General features: G+C 39.5%; 1 protein-coding gene across 4 annotated transcripts in view; it reads right to left on the bottom strand.

Moving 5' to 3' along the window:
• Positions 1 to 2395: 2395 nt before the first annotated feature.
• Positions 2396 to 21480, bottom strand: part of LOC139945268 (thrombospondin-1-like) — a 139516-nt gene continuing 120431 nt past the window's right edge. For all 4 annotated transcript variants that reach the window (XM_071942611.1, XM_071942620.1, XM_071942628.1 and 1 more), the window contains 14 exons: positions 20795 to 20947; positions 18493 to 18597; positions 18076 to 18192; positions 16961 to 17068; positions 14756 to 14915; positions 13676 to 13794; positions 13033 to 13171; positions 12816 to 12911; positions 11471 to 11698; positions 10681 to 10877; positions 8593 to 8667; positions 6976 to 7073; positions 6464 to 6608; positions 2396 to 5231 (listed from right to left, as the gene is read on the bottom strand). In XM_071942611.1, coding sequence (XP_071798712.1) covers positions 5205 to 5231; positions 6464 to 6608; positions 6976 to 7073; positions 8593 to 8667; positions 10681 to 10877; positions 11471 to 11698; positions 12816 to 12911; positions 13033 to 13171; positions 13676 to 13794; positions 14756 to 14915; positions 16961 to 17068; positions 18076 to 18192; positions 18493 to 18597; positions 20795 to 20947 — 1767 coding nt within the window. In that variant the 3' untranslated portion in view covers positions 2396 to 5204. The remainder of the gene's footprint in view (positions 5232 to 6463; positions 6609 to 6975; positions 7074 to 8592; positions 8668 to 10680; positions 10878 to 11470; positions 11699 to 12815; positions 12912 to 13032; positions 13172 to 13675; positions 13795 to 14755; positions 14916 to 16960; positions 17069 to 18075; positions 18193 to 18492; positions 18598 to 20794; positions 20948 to 21480) is intronic.

Here is a 21480-nt window from a genome sequence, read left to right as displayed (position 1 = left end):
TTACGAGAGTATGACCGTTAGGAACAACTCTAAAAAGAGTTTTTTTTAGGTATGTGGTCAGTTTGGTTAAAAGGCAAGTTTTGCTTGGTCGGGCTAAACAGGGTTACTTTAAAAATATGTGACCACGAGGCTTGTCTTGCCATTGGTGTTTGTTATAGGAGTCAAATATGTTAATGACCACACTTTACCTTGTAGAGCTAGTCCAAAGCCAGAAGACGAAATCTTCATGGTGGCTTAGAGCGGCAGACCAACTCCAGCGCCATAGGTATGAGAAACTCTGCCAAAGTGACTTACAGAGCGCCGTGATCAACGCCAGAAGTAGGAACTTCGCCATGGTGACTTAATACAGAGCGCTAGTCCAACGCCATCGGTAGAAACTCCACCATGTTGACTTTACAGAGCGCTATTCCAACGCCAGTGAAACTCCATCATGACTGGGCAGTAATAATGTCGCTGTCTCAGAAGTGATTAGTGTTGCATCATAGTGGTAAATGAACAAAGAACAGCTTCGGAATGCAGAAGAAAAAGGCTTACAAAATGTTTTCATTTGTCGCACTCTCCCATGCCTTCTGGTTCATTTTAAGAGTGGAATAGTCCACACTAGATTGCTTGTAACCTTAAACCCCAATCACACCAAACTCGTTCTCATAAAAATGTAGTTTTAGTGCAAGAAAAGCGATAGTTCGATGGTGTGAATAACAGCGTCTTGCACCAATACCTTTTTTCAGAACGTAAGTGACAACGAAATTATGTTGTGTTTTAGTATAGTTTGTGTGTTTAAGAAGCACAATGAAATTTGGCGTTGAGTTTACCATTTTTTCTCTCTGCGAAAGTATGAGCCTAACCGTCATTCTTACAGGAATAGACAGCTCAGCTTTGAAAACGGAAAACATATCATTCAGTCTTTGAGAGTGGGCTCAACTACATCACGTCGTTTCCCATTAGGGTGATAACAGTTTAATCCGAGAACATTAATTGGGTAGGGGGAAGTAACGCCTACTTTGTATTCCCTCTTGTCATCACGACCTTCGTTGTAAAGCCCCCCCCCCCCACCCATTCCCCCTCCCCCAAGTAGGATCCCTAGTCTTTCAATAAGATTCCTAACCGAAGTATAATCTGATTTGAGTATGCCTGCAGTGTGGAATACAAAATGTCATCATCGTTTCCAAGTCAGTGAGCCCCATGACCTACAAAACTTCGTGAACTTTGCAAAACTTGCAGTCTGTTTTGTGCGCAACTGGATTTGAGATTGTGAACTGTGTTAAAGGCAGTGGACGCTACTGCATGGTAATTACTAAAAATAATTATCAGCATAAAACCTCACTTGGTAACGAGCAATAGGGAGAGGTTGATAATATACAACATTGTGAGAAACAGCTCCCTCTGAAGTGACACAGTTTTCGAGAAAGAAGTAATTTTCCACGAATTTGATTTTGAGACCTCAAGTTTAGATTGAGGTCTCGAAATCAAGCATCTGAAAGCACAAAACTTCGTGAGCGAGGGTTTTTTTACTTTCATTCTCGCAACTTCGACGACAAACTGAGCTCACACTTTTACCGGTTTGTTATTTTAGGCATATGTTGAGATACATCAAGTGGGAAGACTCGTATTTTTACTATTACTAAAATAGTGTCCAGAGCCTTCAACACCACAAGGCGTTATTAAGCTTGGTATTTGCGACACGATAGCGCATTTTGTTGTAGATCTGCAACTGAAAACATTTCCATTTCACGAAAGAATATACTAAAGAAGCGGAGTTGAAATCAGGGACCCCGTTCTTACCCTAGAATCGTTGACCAGATCATCATCATCGTCGTCGTCGCATGCGTGTGACCATGGTGCAACAAGTTTTTTTTTTTTTTATTTCATTCATATCTCGCAACTTCGGCGACCAATTTAGCTCAAATTTTCATAGGTTCGTTATTTTATGCGTATGCTTAGATACACCAAGAGAGAAGACTGGTGTTTGACAATTACCAATAGTATCCACTGTCTTTAAAACCTTGACACCAATGCATTATTATTATTTTGTTTTACACCGTCTCAATCATTTTCTGTTTGGAGTAATATTATTTCACCAGTTCAGCATTCAATGATCAAATAATAATAGTTCAGTGTCACTCAGGCGGCAAGAATCATTCGGTTCCGTAAGGTCAGAAGCACAGTCAATATTCAATTTCGTCAACAGGTAGCAGAAACTAAAAAATAATAATGGTTAAAGTGTAGTCTTGAATGCTCCGAGAAACCCTTTAATTTGAATGTGTTAGGGGATTCAAAATGCGTTAATTTGAACGCTTGATGATTGTAATTGAAACATTATTTCTTTTTTGCTGAAATTGGCCTGGAAAAACCTACAGTAAACAAGACTGGACACAGATAATCTGACACACTGAACACGAGTTTCTTTTACATATAGGCGAGATATCTACAGCTTTGTTTTTCGTGTTTAACCAACATGATTACACAACATTTAAAAAAAAAAAAAATAAAGTAGCTTTTCATCAACAAAATAAGACATTTTTTGTACCTCATTTACTGATACAACCATAAGACAGCTTTAAGGAGCCACCTCGGATTCAATTAAAACTTGAAAATAAAATTGAACAATCCAAAATGTCTCAAGAACGTTTGGAATCAGACAAATACCCGTTTATGTTTTAATTTCTCCAAAAGAAAGTAAATTATTGTTTTCTCTCATAGTTTCGGAAAAAACAGTCAAAGTTTTCGCGAAGGCTTACGGTCCTATTTGGGGCGAAACAATTATTAACATAATATTATTCAATCTTTTTTTAAAAATAAACTATACATTTAAATTAAAACGGCTATAAAATAATAATTCAATCTAACTTTCTTTTATTCAAAGCATCAGAATGTTGCCGAATTCGGAGACTATTATTAATGTGACGACGAACACCAAAAGCCATGACAAGCTCAGTTACGATTGTAAACTTTGGGTTTAATGGAACTGCCATCCCAGTTTAAATATTAATTGTCCATTTGAAAATTGACAAAATAAACCCGGGTTCTAGCTTTGAAAAGTGACATCTTGAGTTATAAGTAACTAATCTGAAGGAGAAAAAAAAAAAAAAAAAAAAAAAAAATTGTGACACTGTGACTGTTTTGAGGATAACCGCTGCATACACGGTGACTTTGGGTTTTTTGTTTGCAATGGCGTTTTGTTTTGGTTATATGGTTAGTGTTTAACCAGGTCAGGTTTGCAGTAGCACTAAAGTGTACATCTCTTTGAGTAGTGTTGGTTCTTAGAAGAACCGGTGGCTGATATCTCAACGTTTCGATCAGTATGCTACGCTTGTCTTCAGGAGAATTGAAACGTTGAGTTGTCAACCACCGGTTTGTCACAGAACCAACACTACTCAAAAGAGATTTAAACGACAGTGCTAGCACAAACTTCACTTGATTATAGTCCAACCATGAGTTTAAAATCATACTTATTAACTTTCTGTTTACTGTTCTTTATTTGCTTTGAACTACTAGAGACAAAATTTAAACTTTGAAGCCTAGAAAGGGGTAAGTTTGACAGTGGTATGCAATTCTTAAGTGCAACTCCAACCCTTTTTGTAAATCAACTAATGGAATCAATTGTCCAACACAATTTGTTTGATGGTTTGAGAACACAATTAAACGGTGTTTGGTGTTTTTGGTTGAGGTTGTCGGGCTAACAACTGAGGGCTATATAGTAATTGTATTCGAATGATTAACTTCCATCATCGTACCATCCCTTTCTCAATAAACGAAGTGTTGTTATGTTTTTTTCACAAAAAACCCATGATAACTACAAAAAACTGACAACTTTAATTCCGAGACGTATAAAGCTATAATATGATGACGTCATGATATTGCAACTTTCCGCACGCTAAACATTTTCAAAATGTCAACTGTCATTAAAATCGTAGGCAGAAAACACCCTGTATTAAAAAGAAAACATTTACCACTAACGACAATAATAGAAATATCATGTTTACTTGCATGCGTGGAAACGTTTAACAGATTGGTTACTTATTAATTTAATCACTTAATAATAATAATATGCATGTTTAACCGTTTAAACTGATCAAATATTTTACAGGTTTTTTCTTTCTCGTGTGATATCAAGGCCGACTCGTTTGACACACGCCCTCAGGCGACGACGACCCGGCTTCAATTTCACAGAAAGTTAACAATAAATTTACAAATATAGAAGATTAATATAGCAATACTTGCGGGAAGAATAATACACAGGCAGATATAACACTTTTTGGCTCACACATAAAAAACAACAAATCTGCTTTATATCATAAAACAGTTTTTTTTATAATATAATGTTTCCATTATACCATAAATAGATGCACAAAAATATATAACATACTTTAAACGATGGTTTTTACCAGGAAGACAATGATGGTGAACAAAGCGTGTACAAAGGCATACTTGATAGAAAGCTAAGCACTAGGTAACCTAGGATTCCACTGACTGCAATTTTAAGTCAAATCTTGACGGGAGGTTTTGCCCTTTTTGTTGCTGAAGCAATTTCCTGACTATCAGCTGATTCCCATTGAAGAAGCCACAAATAAGAAACAAAAATGTTCAGAAAGCGAGGGTTGCCCGAGTCAATTCTAACATACTTCCAACATGAGAAGAACAACTTAGTCTTGCTGTCTAGGCTTTCGAGGTTCAGCCAACCACAATCAAATTGCGCCTTCAATGTCTATCTTGTGCAAACAAACTGGTTTGAACTGAATCGGGCGACCACAGCGGGAAGAACAAGCGCATGCGCTGATTTATACAACGTCAATAATAATAATAATAATTTCTATGATAAGTTTATAATACCTCTTTTTTTTAAGTTTAAAATATTATGTGCGTACTGTTTCTCAATTCGGTATACGTGTAGTATATTCCGCTTATCCAGTTAAATATTGGTCCATGTCCGAGTTACTGGTATTACTGACGCCTTGTCTCGCACAATGTATGCATAGGATACAAACAATCAACGCGGTGTTTAAGTATTGAGCATGCAGCATGTTAAAGGCAGCATGTTTCTCTGTCGGGGTGCGATGCGAGTGCAACTTGTGAAGGTCTGTTCTTTTTGTATTGAAGCAGCTGATTTGTCCAAAACTAAATATTCGTAAGAGGAAACGATGTATACAGCATTGTCTTTCTCATCGCTGGATCAAACGAAAAGTTCCTGAAGCAGAGTTGGTTGATCAGACGGTAGTTGTGGTAGGCTCTCTCTGCGTTATTCATGAAACGAAAACAAGAGAAGGTATATTATTACAAATATTCACAAGAGGAAAGAAAAACTTCAATGTTTCAATTTAAAGGCAGTGGACACTATTGGTAATTACTCAAAATATTATCAGCATAAAACCTCACTTGGTAACGAGTAATGGGGAGAAGTTGATAAAGTGAAACATTGTGAGAAACGGCTCCCTGACGTAGTTTTCGAGAAAGAAGTAATTTTCAATGAATTTTATTTCGAGACCTCAAGTTTAGAATTTGAGGTCTTGAAATCAAGCATCTGAAAGCACACAACTTCGTATGGCAAGGGTGTTTTTTTCTTTCATTGTTATCTCGCAACGCCGACGACTAATCGAGCTCAAATTTTCACAGGTTTGTTATTTTATGCTTGAAAAGACGAAAAATGGCGTGGTCCATTTTGAAGCATTTAGACCGTGTTTGATATAGCGACTTCGGCTAGAGCTACGGCTAGATCAGCGCGTCTGCCAGTGTTGAGGAATAGGCAGACGTGTGCAATCTAGCCGTTAGCCGAAGTCGCTGTTTCGGACACGGCCTAAGCTATTTGAAAAACCCAAAAGACGCGAATAGTTGATAAACGAGCAGTAATTAGTATACCGACTAGAAGAAACCAACGCAAAGCAGTCTTTGGTAAGCATTTCTTATTTTGGCAATCCCTTACGGGTTTCAACATGTTTAGGTAAGTACACAATCATATATATTTGCTTAGCCGCTTGCTTAATTTGCTAACTAATGTAATTGGGCCCTTCCTCAACGATAGTGTGAGTTTGAAGGCACTGGACACCCCCTTAGTAAATTGGCAAAGACCAGTCTTCTCATTTTGAGTATCCCAATGTTAGTTTGAATGAATGAATGAACCTGTGAACATTTGAACTCAATTGGTCATCGAAGTTGCGAGATAATAATGGAAGAAAGAAATACCCTTGTTGCTCAAGTTGTGTGCTCATTTAGTTGCTTGAATTCGACACCTCAGCTAAGGTCTCCAGTTCAATTCAAGCATTTTAGTGAGAAAATACTTCTTTCTAAAAAAACACGCTACATCAGAGGGAGCCGTTCCTCACAATGTGTTATACTATAATCAGCTCCCCATTGCTCGTTACCAAGTCAGTTTTTATGCTAACAATTATTTTGAGTAATTACCGATAGTGTCCAGTTCCTTTAACAAAACGAAAAAAAAGATAAAACTTCTGAATAAAAAGTGACTTACATTGTCAATGCATTTATATTCCAGATCAGAGAAGAACACCATCTCTTGTGAGAAGCAGAACAGACCAATTCGGCCACCCTGTAATGTCATGTCGTAGAGGGCGCCCGAATCAGCCAACACCTTGCTGCCTTCGTGCATTGTCACTCTGTTGGATAAAGGAAACACAAACCAAAATAAGTTGCTTGGAACATACTGAGAAACTACAAAAATGGCGTTCGAAGATTGCATGGTGTGAAGATAGAATAGCAGGTAAAGTGGCCTTGTTTCGTCAAGAAGCGGACGTGAACATTATTTTGGAAACGACGCTGCTATGTGGGTCCCAAGCGTCCTATTCTAATTTATATAGGACTCCTCTAATGTTGGAGCGTTTGGCGTCGCGGCATTACATACATTCCAAACAGTATAAATGACACGTAACACATGGCAAGGTTGAATGTTCACGGTATATGGTATGTTATAATTTCAATGTTGTCATAGTTATGACTCAAGCAGTGATGGTTTTGTTACTATACCTTATGTACCCAGTTTTGGGTATGTGTGTTAAAGTCCATCTGTAAGCTGTGAAATCTTTCCATCCAATCTTGTTATCGTCGCTCCAGATGAGTTTTACCTGAATACCCAACAAAAAAATGCAATCATTTATAAAGTATCCACGAGTTTGTATGAGACATCGCCTAACATCAAATGGGCGGACGGTGGCCACTTCAAGGTGGGAGCTACATTTAACTAATTTAGGCTGTCATCCCAAATTAACTGTCACCAGGGGCACCTTGTCACCTACTCCTGGGGGTAAAACAAGGCTACCCCCTTAACAGTTCATAAGGATGTAGGCATAGGTACCATCCACTAGGAGCCTGGTTGATAGAGCAGAGAGCAGAATGTGCCTTACTCAAGGGCAAAGCATGACCGGGATTCGAACCCTCACTCTGACAGCCCTACAGCTTATTGGGTCCGGTAATCTAGCCTACTTTCTTTATTTCTTTGAAAGAAAAGCAACGTCACCCCTATTAACACTATAGAAATATCAAACTCTCGTCTAAATGAAGCAACACGATCTAATATTGTTCCCGCATAGAATGTTATTATTAATTGCGAAGGGGGAAGTCATGCAAAGCCTATAATGATCCCACAGGAAAACTAAGCAAACCTTGGATTAGTGGTACTTGGTGTGTTATCTACTCGCAACACACTCCCAGTACGTGGGGAGAATTGCACGACTACCCCTGTATGGTGTAAGGGGTAGAATTCCCCCAGCATGTGACCCATGATCGACCCCGCAACACCCACACCCAGTTAATGTGTCATACAATACAACGGAAGATTATATCATAATTAATTCAAATTTAGACTGCGGAAATGGGCTTCATGAGTGTTTATCAATGTTAATATGCGGTGTGACACAATAGTTTAGGGATGCAGTTCTTAATGTATACGGAATTGGAGATACCCTGGGTGTAGCTTGTCGTTGGTGGTGGTGGAGGGGGGGGGGGGGGGGGGTAAGCGGATACAACGGTATGGTTGAATGTTTCTGTACGTCAATGGTTTTAAGGTTTATAACTTTCCGCAGTAACAAATCTAATACAGGCAGTAATATAATAATACATGTTTCTAATAATACATTTGAGCTAGGAAGATATAAATACACTTTTGGGATATACTGCAGGGAGCTCACTAAGAAGCAAAGCTTACAGATAAGCTCGTTGAGGCCAAACCAAAACACCCATGTGTACTTTAGATACTGCTAAACCCAATTGAAACAATTGTCTTCTTATTAATGTTAAATTTCCAACTTGTAATAACAAGCGTGCATTCACAAGGGGATCACCGCGAATTCCCTCATTTGTTTTTCAGTCCACAAAATGGCAGATCGTATGTTCCACCGGGTGTACCTTCCAGAAGTAAAATTATGCTGTTTTTTTGTAAACACTATTTTCACTAATTACAAAACACCCTAAAAAGTGTTTTAATGCATGCATAAACTCCTAAAAAATGATAAAGAAGCAGACATAAATACTTTTTGAGATTTTTAAATAATGCCACGTGATCCATTAAGGTTTTACTTTTACATTTTGGTCATATTGCAAAAACATTTCTATTATAATTCCTGAATTGTTTTCTTTTATATTTACCTGATCTCCCGTGTCTCCCGTGTGCCACAGAGCATTTCTTAAATATTCTCCTGGACCCGTCGTTGAATTGATCAACTGTGAGGAGATACAAATCAAAGTAAGAAATTCAAGATTAAAAACAACATAATGAATTTATTATAAGAAGACAGCAGGAAGACAATGTGCACCACTATTCATGGGTAACAACTTTTAAAAACGTAAAGACTTGCAAAGTACGATGTGTTCTTTTTACTTAATAGGTATCTGATGTTAAAATAGTCATGTAGGTTTTAATGGTATATTTTTCAAAGAGAGCAAAAGACAAAACAAAGATACAAAATAAAGGTTGCCTTCACAAAGAGTTAAGACTAGTCTTATATTGAGTTAGGACGAGTTACTCTTCCTAACTTAGGACTAGCCATACGTTTTTGATGTCTCCTAGAACTAGTCCTAAGTTAGCACTAGTCCTAACTCTTTGTGAAATCCACGCCTGTGCTACATATCCTTTAGACTGATCCCATGTCTTTATCCGCAAGAATAAAGACAGGTACTTGCTTTTCAGAACCAGTGATTTCATTGGATACAATCATTTCATTGGATAAACGTGCAGTGAGGTAAGCTTTCCATTGGTCTAAGGTGACATTTTGCAGCTGCACCTTCTCCGTGTAAAATTAACTTACTCTCTAAACGTAAAAGAGTGAAAAACACTACTCTTTACATTTCGAGTTGTCCCTCATATGGCTCTTCAAAAAGAGTGGTGGTTAATGCACTCTTTTAGAGGGATTTCACTCCTGGACAAAGTGAAAAAATCACTCAAAAAGGTGCAAACTTTAATCTAAAAGAGTGGAAGACCACTCGAAAAAGAGTTGTCCCTCATATGGCTCTTCGAAGATCCTTTTTCACTCTTTTGCAATTAGAGAGTAGGTGACAGGTGATTATGGATGAGGATTGAGGGCTTAAGGGTCCCTCTCTGGCGTAATGCACGGGCCTCAAATGATGACGTCAAATGTTCAGGCTACACATTTTCTAATTTGGGGATTGTTGAATGTGATGTGTGTCTTTTCGTATCCATACCAGGAACTGATATCCTCAAACCTTAAGCTGATTAAGACGTTTGAGGCGTTGCAAATTGTTACAGAAAAAAATTCCCCTCCAAAAACAATCCACCTTACCGTGTCCGTATAGCGTGTGAGAGCAATTTAGATTTTTTTCCTGGCTACGAAGTTGGGGGCGAACCACAATTTACGCATCCGAAACTTTCCCCCTTGCGGTTTTCCTGTACGTGGCCCCTTAACCCCGTGGGTTGCTTTAAGGGGGGAAATGGCCATTAACCAATGCCAACCGAACATCCTTTTACAAACCGCCTCACCTGTTTCCCCAATAGGACTTGACGTCTGTCAAACGAGGTTTGCTTAAGAGAAACTGACAGTAAGGCGAGTGGTTTTTCTTTCTCTTTCTTCAAAAAGTTATGACCGGTAGTAGCCTATTTTGGGATTTGTTGAAGTTTACAGTGACGTTTATGCATCGAACACACCTACATGTAATTAATCATTTTGAGTCTGGCAGTGAATTTGACTTTCAAAGACAAATCTCCGGTAGGTTTAGAAAAGACATACAGGAAATATCCTACCTACCTACGCTCGTACTTCAAGATGTTTTGAGTTTATTAGATAATCAGATTTGACGTTTCGGATGGCGTGAATTTCAGTCAAGCCAAACGTCAAATCATGTTTATTTGGAGGCAAAGTATTGTATTCAATGTCATTCTTGTGGGTGTAAAACATCAACTTTGAAGTAGAGTGTTGGCTGTAGGATACAGCCCCCTTTTCGGGATCCCAACAAGTCGACTGGCGTACTCAATATCTTCATACTAGTCCAATTGAAACAGTACGAACATGCCACATGGCTCTTCTCGGCATTTACAACAGACTTCGATATTATATGCGTCTCCAGAAGACGATCAGAGCACCGATCGAAATGTCCAGTTGAAATACATGGTTCTTTTCAGAACCACACCCTCATTTAGAAATAGTCATTACATGGCGTTACCGCAAACGTTTCCATCATGCAATGTTTCAAATCCTACTTCGACATTGTGACGTCTTTTACCTTGAGTTGGAGACCGGCTGTAGCCTCTGATATGGTCGGCAACGGTGCCCAGTACTTCTGCGTAACCTGTTTCCACATTACTGCGTAGAATCGGTGATTTGACTGGTACCCGAAGACGAAGCCAGCGTAATCATCATCTCGCTCTGTGTTGACGTAGAACGTACCACTGAACTGAACCGCTTGGAATTCATCATAACCTGAAAACGGATACCAGTTATTGTGGATTTTATAAACAATTTAACGAGGACAATTTGATCAGATATTGTTGGTGTCAACTTGAGAAAATCACAATAATAATTATCACTTTTGTATGAAAGTTCGCCACATAAAAAGGTATAAGTCACTCTTGGTAAGGAATACAACAAAAGTATAGGACTATATATAACACAGGAGAGCTTAAGGTGGAAAATGAAATTTATATTTGCGCCGTCTAGATTGTAAATTGAGGGAAGGTGCACCAGGCAAGGAGTTACAGTACGTAGAAGAGGTGAAGTACAAGGAATAAAGCTGTTGGAACGGCTTTTTGTTCTACATTTCACTAAAGCGAGCTTTAGTGAGAAAAACCGAAAGCTAGGATTCACGGGCAAACACATCGATGGAGGAACCAGGTTGGATACATGAACTGTAGAAAACATGGTTATCTCCGAGACCTGGTATCTCAGAGTTTATTTGGGAACTTTCTAAAAAGGTTGAAACTTTGAAAACACAAAAAGTTACTTAATTACGGGTATATAGCACTCAACTCCTTGCATACGAGTCAATCGTTTGAGCAGCAAATAATATAACCTACCTATAGCAAGACCAGGATCACTGTTAATGGTCTGTACCATTTCTTGACCTCTATTCCTGACGATCCAATGTGGGTCGATCTGTGCTGACCCTTCAGGGTCAAGTTTGATCAGCTGGAAGTGCGACAAGTCCGTCCGTTGGATATTGGAGTTCTCTGGGCATGCGTCGTTCATGTCGGATACACCGTCACCATCGAAGTCAAACTCGCAGGAGTCACCACGTCCGTTTTCTTTGTTAGTGAAAAATGATAGAAGGAGAAATTGTAAAAAACATGGAGAAACAATACCAGGGCCAATTTCACAAAGAGTTAAATATTATTTGAACTGTGTATTGCCCAATTAGCGGAAGGTGTGATGTTACAATAAAAATCACTATGGTAGTACTGACAACTAATTTTAATGTGAATTCTAGTGCTAAGTGAAATCCACCAAGCCGTCGATTTCACCAAACTCTTCCTAACTTAGGATTAATCTTAGGACTTAGGAAGAGTCAAGTTCCGTAACCATAGACGTTAGGACGCGTTGAACACATACCAAGTTAGGACATCCGACCGATTCGTGAAATCGGCTGCTGGTAACTTTAAAGTTTTCATTAATAACGATCGTCAATAATGGCGTCACCTTCACCGATAATTTATGTTGTTTAGTACAAAGTTTTGCATAACGTTTTAACAACATATGGTGCAATTTTGTTAAAGGTGATATTATGAACTTTATCAGCACCAGATTTCCAATTATAATTAACCAAAAGGTTTACTTTGCACCCTTCACGTGTACATTTTCCAGTTTTTTCCAGACACCCGCCCTAGGCAGACGTCAAAACCCCTAGACCACTCTGGTACTAACTACCCGGTGACGAGATGACTGTCCAATATCTCCCTCCATCATGCAATAGTTACATCATTCAAAACTATTGAAAACAACTAGTTTCTCTCAATAACACATTCAATCATTTATCTAATCCACTAGAAAACATCCCTCTGCTTGTGATGAATAGCTTTTTAAATCTTGACACAAATTGAGGAGCAGGGCTTCCGGCTGTCGACCCAGTTATCATTTCAGAGGTTTGAGTTTCAAGGTTGGAGAGATTAGAATATGTTTGTGGGGTTTTGTGGTGCCCATTTTCCCCTTACCATTAGTGTCATTCTGACTGGGTTGGGTACCAGGCTAGATGTCTGTTTAATACCTTCATGTGATGAATTTGGCTTTTTAGGTCTTGACACAAATTGAAATAATCAAAGCAACGCTTCCGGCTGTCGACCCAGTTATCATTTCAAAGATTTGAGTTTCAAGGTTGGAAAGATTAGAATATGTTTGTGGTGTTTTGTGGCGCCCTTTCCCCCTTACCATTAGTGTCATTCTGACTGGGGTTGGGTACCAACGGACAATTGTCCTCAATGTCCTCAAATCCATCGTTGTCGTCATCGAAGTCACAAGCGTCACCTATAATGAGCAAATCATAACAAAGTTTGATTATTACTATGTAACAATTTTACAACATGGTGTATGTAATTTGAAAAACGTGTAAAACGGTAAAAACCAAAAATACTGGCAGTAAACTTACCAATGCCATCTAGATCGTGATCTGCTTGGTCGCTGTTGGGGATATCCACGCAATTGTCCAGGTCATCTTGGTGACCGTCGCTGTCCATGTCCGCGTCGGTGTCACACACGTCACCTACATTGTCATCATCGATATCGGTCTAGATAAAATGACAAAAAGAAAAACATGATTTTAATGACCAACAACTTACATGTTTGCACGTCATTTAACAACGTTGCATATACCGGCGCACATTGCAATTCACTTGACGACATTGCATACCCTTGCAAAGTATTTACAATTAATGTCATGGCATTAAACACGTTTGCGCACATAATATTAACATTTCATTTCAGGACTTTGCATACGTCTGCGCACATTGTAGTTCAGTTCATGACAGTGCATAAGTTTGCAAACATAAATATTTGCAATTAACTTCACGACAATACGACATGCACACCTTAGCTAACAAACAACTAAAAAAGTCATGCCATTGCAATTTCTCCGCACATTTTAATATCTGCGATGAGTTTCACGCCACTGCGTACGTCCACGCATACATACGTCCACGCATACATGTGTGATATGCGACGTAGGAAAGTTTTTTTTTACAATTTTGTGTTCACAAAATCGGTGTCTGACAGGATGATTGAAGTTGGCTTACTTGATCTGGGTTAGCAATCCCTGGACAGTTATCGCACACATCACCATAGCCATCCTCGTCATAGTCAAGCTGCTTAGCATTCGCTACATACATGCAGTTGTCATCGTAATTAAGGATACCTGAAGAAATAAAAAAGACATATTAATAGTTATGAGATGTTACACCAGTGCCACACTTCTTTTTAACCATGTTGACACAACATTTGTCACAAGTGGTCCACACTGTCTCCAGTAGATACCCAATATGAGCGCCTGCCAGCAGATGTCAAATGAAAACAGATTTACAACCAAGTCACAAAGCAGAACGGCCTTTTTGGCACTTCATAAAAATGTGTTAACTTACATTAGGGTGCGTTTTATTGGCTGTAACCAATAAATGTTTCAGTTTTTACAGTGATTGACCAATTGCCAATTCCATCGAAACAACCGATAATGCATGTACTTCGCTGAACGGGTTAAAAGAGATGTCTACAGTGTTTGTTGACTAATGGAAAGTGTTACTACTTGTTGGTACCAACATGGCTTTTAAAGTACCGAGATTAGGGGAATTCGCAGGCGCACTCTGGCGGGGCCCGGCGGAGCTCCATTCCCCATCAAGTGGCCCGACCAATTCGCATCAATGTTAGCAAAACCAGGCTCGGGTAGATAAAAACACCGTGCCCTTAAAGGCAGTGGACACTATTGGTAATTGTCAAAGACTAGCCTTCACAGTTGGTGTATCTCAACATATGCATTAAAATAACTAACCTGTGAAAATTTGAGCTCAATCGGTCATCAAAGTTGCGAGATAATAATGAAAGAGGAAAACACCCTTGTCACACAAAGTTGTGTGCGTTTAGATGGTTGATTTCGAGACCTCAAGTTCTAAATCTGAGGCCTCAAAATCAAATTTGTGGAAAATTACTTCTTTCTCGTAAACTTCTTCACTTCAGAGGGAGCTGTTTCTCACAATGTTTTATTCCATCAACCTCTCCCCATTACTTGTCACCAAGAAAGGTTTTATGCTAATAATAATTTTGAGTAATTACCAATAGTGTACACTGCCTTTAAAAACTACAATGATTGCTTGATATTTCCTTACCATCATCATCGATGTCATCGTCGCATACATCTCCTTCGCCATCACCGTCAGTGTCCTCTTGTCGTGTGTTGGCCACGAATATACAATTGTCGCACACATCACCGACGCCATCGTCATCGACATCGTTTTGGGCCCAATTGGAGTGGTACTGGCAGTTATCCTGCAGGGAAACAATACAAAAAATATTCAACAACAATTACAAAATGGAAAGGGTAGGGGCTAACATAATTTCAATTGAATTTTTTTTTAGATTTCTTGATCAGAATTGATCGGTCAGGTTGACCATAATGATTAGAAGATGGGATTTTATCTCGGGTTTGACGTAAGTTTGACCCACCTGGCTTATTTGACACGGGATCTTTGATTGACCCCGATATTGGTCGAGCCCGCCGGACCCAAAATCCGGGCCAAATATACACCTGACTTTGAGTTAACTCTGTACTTAACTTATTGTTTTATGCAGTGAATCAATCGTTTCTTTTGAATAATGTCTCTTAAAATTGTGCATGGTTATATAAACAAACTTCGTATTCCCAGGCTTCCGACATCCGACTTCGAAAATGGATCAAGGTTGCTGGACAATAACGTTAACAATGTATTACCCCTCCATGATGAAGCCATTAACGCGATGGCGTGCGGTTAGTTCCAATTGAAACAAAAGTGGAATGAAACCAATTGGTTTGACAGTAGTTATTAGCACACCAATGCAAACAACCTGCCTTTAGCATCGTCTATAATCAAAGCTGAAGTCTGTAAGACCGGAACAGGCGACTTCCTTTCCTAGCCACGTTCCACCGGGTTAAACCCCACATATAAACACAGTAGCAGAGACTGCTTAAACATATCAAAGTCCAAACAGGAAAGAGGCCTTGTCATGTAGTAATCAACTGCCGGGATTATTGGGAATCAGACAAATCGCTTTCCTAGTGGAGATGCCAATGTCTCAATATACTAGGTCAAGGAAAATCTGTCGCGTGTAGAGGAAGCGCAGGAACCGCTCCTTCCGTAGAAACAGTCGCTCGGACGCCCGAATGGTATCGCGTTCATCATCAGGTCCATTACGTCTGTCCACGCAACACATGTTCCCCATCCCTCTGTCGCCAGATCAGTAAACTTAACCCAGAGTAACTTGATGGTATTCCTTACAGACAGAAGCACAGACTGGCGTAGGACACAAATTGGGAAGCGTCCTCTATATTGACAAATTCGCCGATGTGTAATATCCCATAAGGAGCGGAACTACTTCCAAAGATGGAATAAACGAAAGGGACTTGTTTGGTTTTCCTTTTTTCATAAAAAAGTGACCCAGCATTCTTCCTTGAAGATGTTCTGCTGGCCAGTTGCTACTTCAAACAACTGAGGACCACTCAAAATTCTCTCCAAATGGTCCGGCTGGTTAGTCCAGTGTTGAAAACCATCCCTATTTCATTTGATAAATTGACTAGTGATAAAGCTGGCGGACAAGGGAAATAACAGCTAACTGGTCCTGCTGGCTTGTCACGACAATTTCCCAAAGACAAACCATGTGACCGCTGCTGCTGAAAGAATGTATGTCAGGACTTCTAATGTGAAAAAAACTTTAACCAGAGTTTAGCAGCAAATACCCCAAACATAAACATTTTCGACGGGACGTTTTTAAATGTTTATATGGTGCAATGTATTTGCAATTACTTGACTTTTCCAAACCGTGTTTTTAAAGGCAGTGGACACTATTGGTAATTACTCAAAATAATTATTGGCGTAAAACCTTACTTAGTAACGAGTAATGGAGAGAGGTTGATAGTATAAAACATTGTGAGAAACGGCTCCCTCTAAAATGACATAGTTTTCGAAAAAGAAGTTATTTCTCACGAATTTGATTTCGAGACCTCAGACGTAGAATTTGAGGTCTCGAAATCAAGCATCTGAAAGCACACAACTTCGTGAGCGAGGGTGTTTTTTTACTTTCATTATTATCTCGCAACTTCGACGACCAATTGAGCTCAAACTTTCACCGGTTTGTTATTTTAGGCATATGTTGAGATACAGCAAGTGAGAAGACTGGTCTTTGACAATTACCAATAGCCTTCAACACCACACGGCGTTGTTAAGCTTGGTATTTGCGACATAATAGCGCATTTTGTTGTAGATCTGCAACTGAAAACATTTCCGTTTGACGAAAGAATACCAAAGAAGTGGAGTTGAAATCAGGGACCTCGTTCTTACCCTAGAATCGTTGACCAGATCATCATCGTCGTCGTCGTCGCATGCGTCACCTTTACCGTCACCATCAGTGTCTTCTTGGCCACTGTTGGGCAGAGCTGGACAATTGTCCTGTAAATAAATTTACAAACACTATATGAATAAACAAATTACCCGAAGATACACAACTATCGGAACTGGATAGTACACTGCTTTACGGCAAAGTCTTTATTGGTTTTTCAAATTCAAACTCGCATAAACTTTTGCACACAAAGTTGTGGGGACTTTCTAGGGTTGATCTAATAATCCCTTTTCAAAGAATCTTACTTTGCTTTTGTAATCAGTTATATAGTACATTAATTTGTTCTTCAACTTGTCTTAAAAAACTACAAGACACTATCTTTTTGCCCTTTGGGTTGAAATAGAACGACTCTGATCAAAGACAGAACGGAAAGCGCGAGTTAAAGTGCCCTTTTGATGATATTGATGTGTCTAGGGACTCACCATTATGACTAGTATGTTATATATAGTACCACCGCTAACTCTCTATACGTCACGACATCGAGAGCATACCCTGGGCTTTGGGTATAATCTTTCATGTGAAGGGGTGGTAGTTATTTTGTGCCGTGTCCCGTGAGCTCCCAGAGGGCGTGCTACTTCCCCCTCAGCGGTCAACAATCATCAGACATTAATTTTGACAGTCAGGATTCAATTCCAAATGTTTCTGTAACACTAGTGCACGTAGATACATTTATTGTGGTTCGATTGCAATGTAGACGTCCCCATGGGCAGCTCGACATCAACGATTTATGGTGTTTAAACTTCAGTGGCATGTTCAATGTCACTTAAACTAAGAGACGTTTGCTGTAACACCATTTGAATATATCTTTTGAGTTGTGTTGGTTCTGAAAAGAACCAGTGGTTAACGACTCAACGTTTTGATCAGTATGCTCAGGAGTGGTTTTGGCGACCCCAACCAAAAGCTGTTTCTGACGTCATAACCAAAACGGTAACCGAGTTCATAACTCGGTTATCGTTCAGTCTGAACAGCAGAATCAACGACCAACAACCGAAACAGTTTTTGGTTGGGGTCGCCAAAACGCACTCCCGATTGTCTTCAGAATAATTCTTAGACATACCCCTGTGCAATGAGTGTATTTTCCTTTGTCTTCACAGTCCAATTGGTCATCGGGCCAGCCATCCAGGTCGCTATCATACCCGCATGCAATACCGTCACCAGCGAAGCCAGTCTTGCACTGCGAAGAAAAGAGGGAACAATTCCACATTTAGGCATAGATTCGAAATTTAAGAGTTTTTTTTTACATTTATCTTGAAGTTAGGGTCATAGATTGGTTAAGTACTCCCAACATTTATAACAAAATAAAAACTTACTTAGTAGTGAAAATTACTGCAGCTGTTGGTAGTATAAACTATGTTGAGAGAGGATTCCCTTCGAGTTAATATTGTTTAGATAAATGTTCAACCCAACAAATATTTAAATCTGAGAAATGATTCATGCATAAATGAAGGTGGCCTGTATAATTTAAACAACTTACTTTGCAACCGTATTGTGGATCTGAATAAGGACCGTGGAATATACATCTGGCATCGAAATGGCAATTAGATGTTCCTTCTGAGCAGGGGTTGATCGGGATGCATTGCTGTCAATTAGAAATAATAAAATGAGACCACCAAATGAAAAAATGATTATCACAATGAACACTGATGTTGTTGAAATAAAGTGACGTACAGTGTCCAGCAATTTTTTTTTCATAACAAATAAAATTAATTGCAACATTTATAGAGCGCTAAATACGAAAGTTTCTAAGCGCTATAACCAGATTGACAAAACAGATGGGTTTCAAGTAACGTTTTAAAAGTTTCCAATGAAGGAGCTGCTTGAATGTGGGTGGGTAGTTTGTTCCGAAGTGTTGGAGCTATGACTAAAAAGGCGCGATCGCCATTGTCATGGTGCAGGGTCCCGGGGAAAGCTGGAAATGAGCGAATGAAGAAGAGCGAAGGCGTCGGGTAGCTGATGAAAGTAAAGAACGAAGGGCTATAAGCTATGAGGTCTTGGAGATATACAGGATATGAACAGCTTTTTACACAAGCAGAATAATTTTGAAGTCGATTTTAAAATTATCACGTGAAATGTTTGGGCAGTGTACAAGTAGTAATGTATTAGTAATCTGTAGTATCTTCCTAAATTGCGGAAAAAAAACTGGGCGCGTGCAAAGTGAAGGCACAAATCGGAAATCTGAAAAGCTTCAAGAGTCCATGAACTTCAGTTTGCATTTCATCAATCAGAAAACACAAGTGTGATCACGACATCGCTGAGTTATCCAAAACACGTCAGCATAAGCCAGCCGCCATTAAAATAGTAGCATCACGTCAGGCAACACATTACTGGAAAGTGTACATGGTACCCGTATAGATTAGGGTTGTCGAGACGTCATAGCAAAGCAGAGAGATGCCCGGGGGTTAACGACGCCAGGGCTCCCGTTGAATTCCTGCCTAGGACACGCTACGATGTTATAAACTCCAGCTTCTGACACATGTGTATTCATATGCCCCTGTAACTACGAGATGCCATTTCAAAATGTCCTAACCCAGCAGGTTTTTGAAGATTTTGAAATTCCACAAGGGCTTACGTCAGAAACATAACATTTACATAATCATGATCGCCCGTGGAAGGCGCATTAGGATAACAATAAATCATGCTAACATAATGTTTCTTAAATGTTACCGCGGACATAAGGGACCTTCTGGTGTAAACAATCCCTGTGATGCTGATTGATGTGGTACTTAGTGATTGATAACAGTGTGATTAGTTGTATTTTTTTAGCAAAATATTTAAGGCACGTCAGAGAAGAAAAAAAAAACACGTTACTGCAAGAAAACATACTGCCTTTTTGCAGTAACCTATGAAATTATTTCTTTAAAAGTTGTCTTCAACATGCACGAATGGCAAGCGCAAGTGACTCCGTCTTGATGTTGATTATAGGCATATGCTGGGCTTGCATGACAACCGATTCTGAAAACAAATCCTATTTGGGTGTATTTTGGAGTCAGATGGGTTGGGATGGCTTTGAACAACCAGGCACGTATCCAGGAAGGTGGCAACCATTAGCTTATACTGAGTGAGCCTGTACGTCAATGCGGCGAGGCGCGTGATAGTGTGGGGGCGTCCGTGGCCCACCGCGACTGGCCACAAACCTTACACGGTCAGTCCAACAAATTGTCCCAAGTTCCACGAAGTGGCGTTTTTCTCTAGAGCCATAGTTTTTATGAAACATTTGTTAGTCACTATTTGAACTGCAAATACATTTCTCCTTCATTAAACCAAATCTTAATCCGCAAATTTTTGTTTAGTTTTGAAAATAAAGTAAAACAAAAATTAAAAGTAAATGCAGTAAACTGACAATGTCCGTTTTCACGGATGAGTTGCGACAACTTGCGACTAGAAGTTAAACAAAAACACACGGGCCAATACAGGATGCCAGACTAGTCTGCCATTTGGGTTGTGCAGCAACCACGTGACCGAAGAACACTGGTCGCAACATAAACAGCTCTGAAATATCACTAGGGCCTAATTTCATCGAGTTGCTTAAAGCCGAAAATATTGCTTAACAATTTCCTGCATAGCAGAATTGAGCAGGGTACCAGTCACAAATTGTACACGCGACATGGCATTTTGGCTGGTAACCTTAATCTGGTAGGCATAATATTGCAGTGCTTAGCTACTTTTTGTGCTTTAAAAGCAGCTCTACGAAATATGGCCCTTGGTAACAAAATACCGTAGGTCACCGGCACGGTTTTTATCTACCTATTCACGTTTTCATTTGTGATTCAACTTACCTGCTTGTATCGTTTAGCGTGGTAGACTCCCATACCAGCCGGCTGGTTACCTCTGTAGCCATTGGGGCACTTTCTGCAGGTGTAGCCGGGAACCAAATTCAAGCAACGGTGCTCACCGTGAAAGTTGAAGCAAGCATCGGACACAAGGTTGCACTGTGTATTGTAAACAGACGAAACATTCAAATCAATACCAATTTAATTAGGTCCCAATTTATTTCTGAATAATTAAATAATACACGTTTGTCCAGACACCGTGATTTTATTAAATCCCCTTCAGAAATATAACAATCTTGATTTGATTGATATTGGTGGCGAAAATGTTAATCTTCAACACGGTTTCAACCAAGCCTGGAATAACAATGAGGTCATTTCGGCCATTGCTGCCCCTGGTTTTAGCCTTGGTGCTCCTTCAAAAGTTTTACATAGACTTTAAGATTTTAAATGAAAAGGGGCTTGCCCTTGCAAAGATAAAAATCCAGGGCTGTGGAACGTGTGGACAGACCAACATTTGTTGCTATTATTTTGGCCTTGCTGCCCCTTTAAAGTTTACACATTATACTTTAAGATTGTCGAATGGAAGTGCCCTTTACAAAATGAAAAGGGCCTTGCCCTCAAAGATGAACAAACCCAGGCCTGCTGGAATGGATAGACCAACCTTTTTGCTTGTTTCGTCATTGGTGCTCCTT

The sequence above is a fragment of the Asterias amurensis genome, chromosome 1 (assembly GCF_032118995.1).
Source record: "Asterias amurensis chromosome 1, ASM3211899v1".
NCBI lineage: Eukaryota > Metazoa > Echinodermata > Asteroidea > Forcipulatida > Asteriidae > Asterias > Asterias amurensis.
Note: the sequence above shows the minus strand (reverse complement) of the source record. Positions and strands in the feature narration are given on the sequence as shown.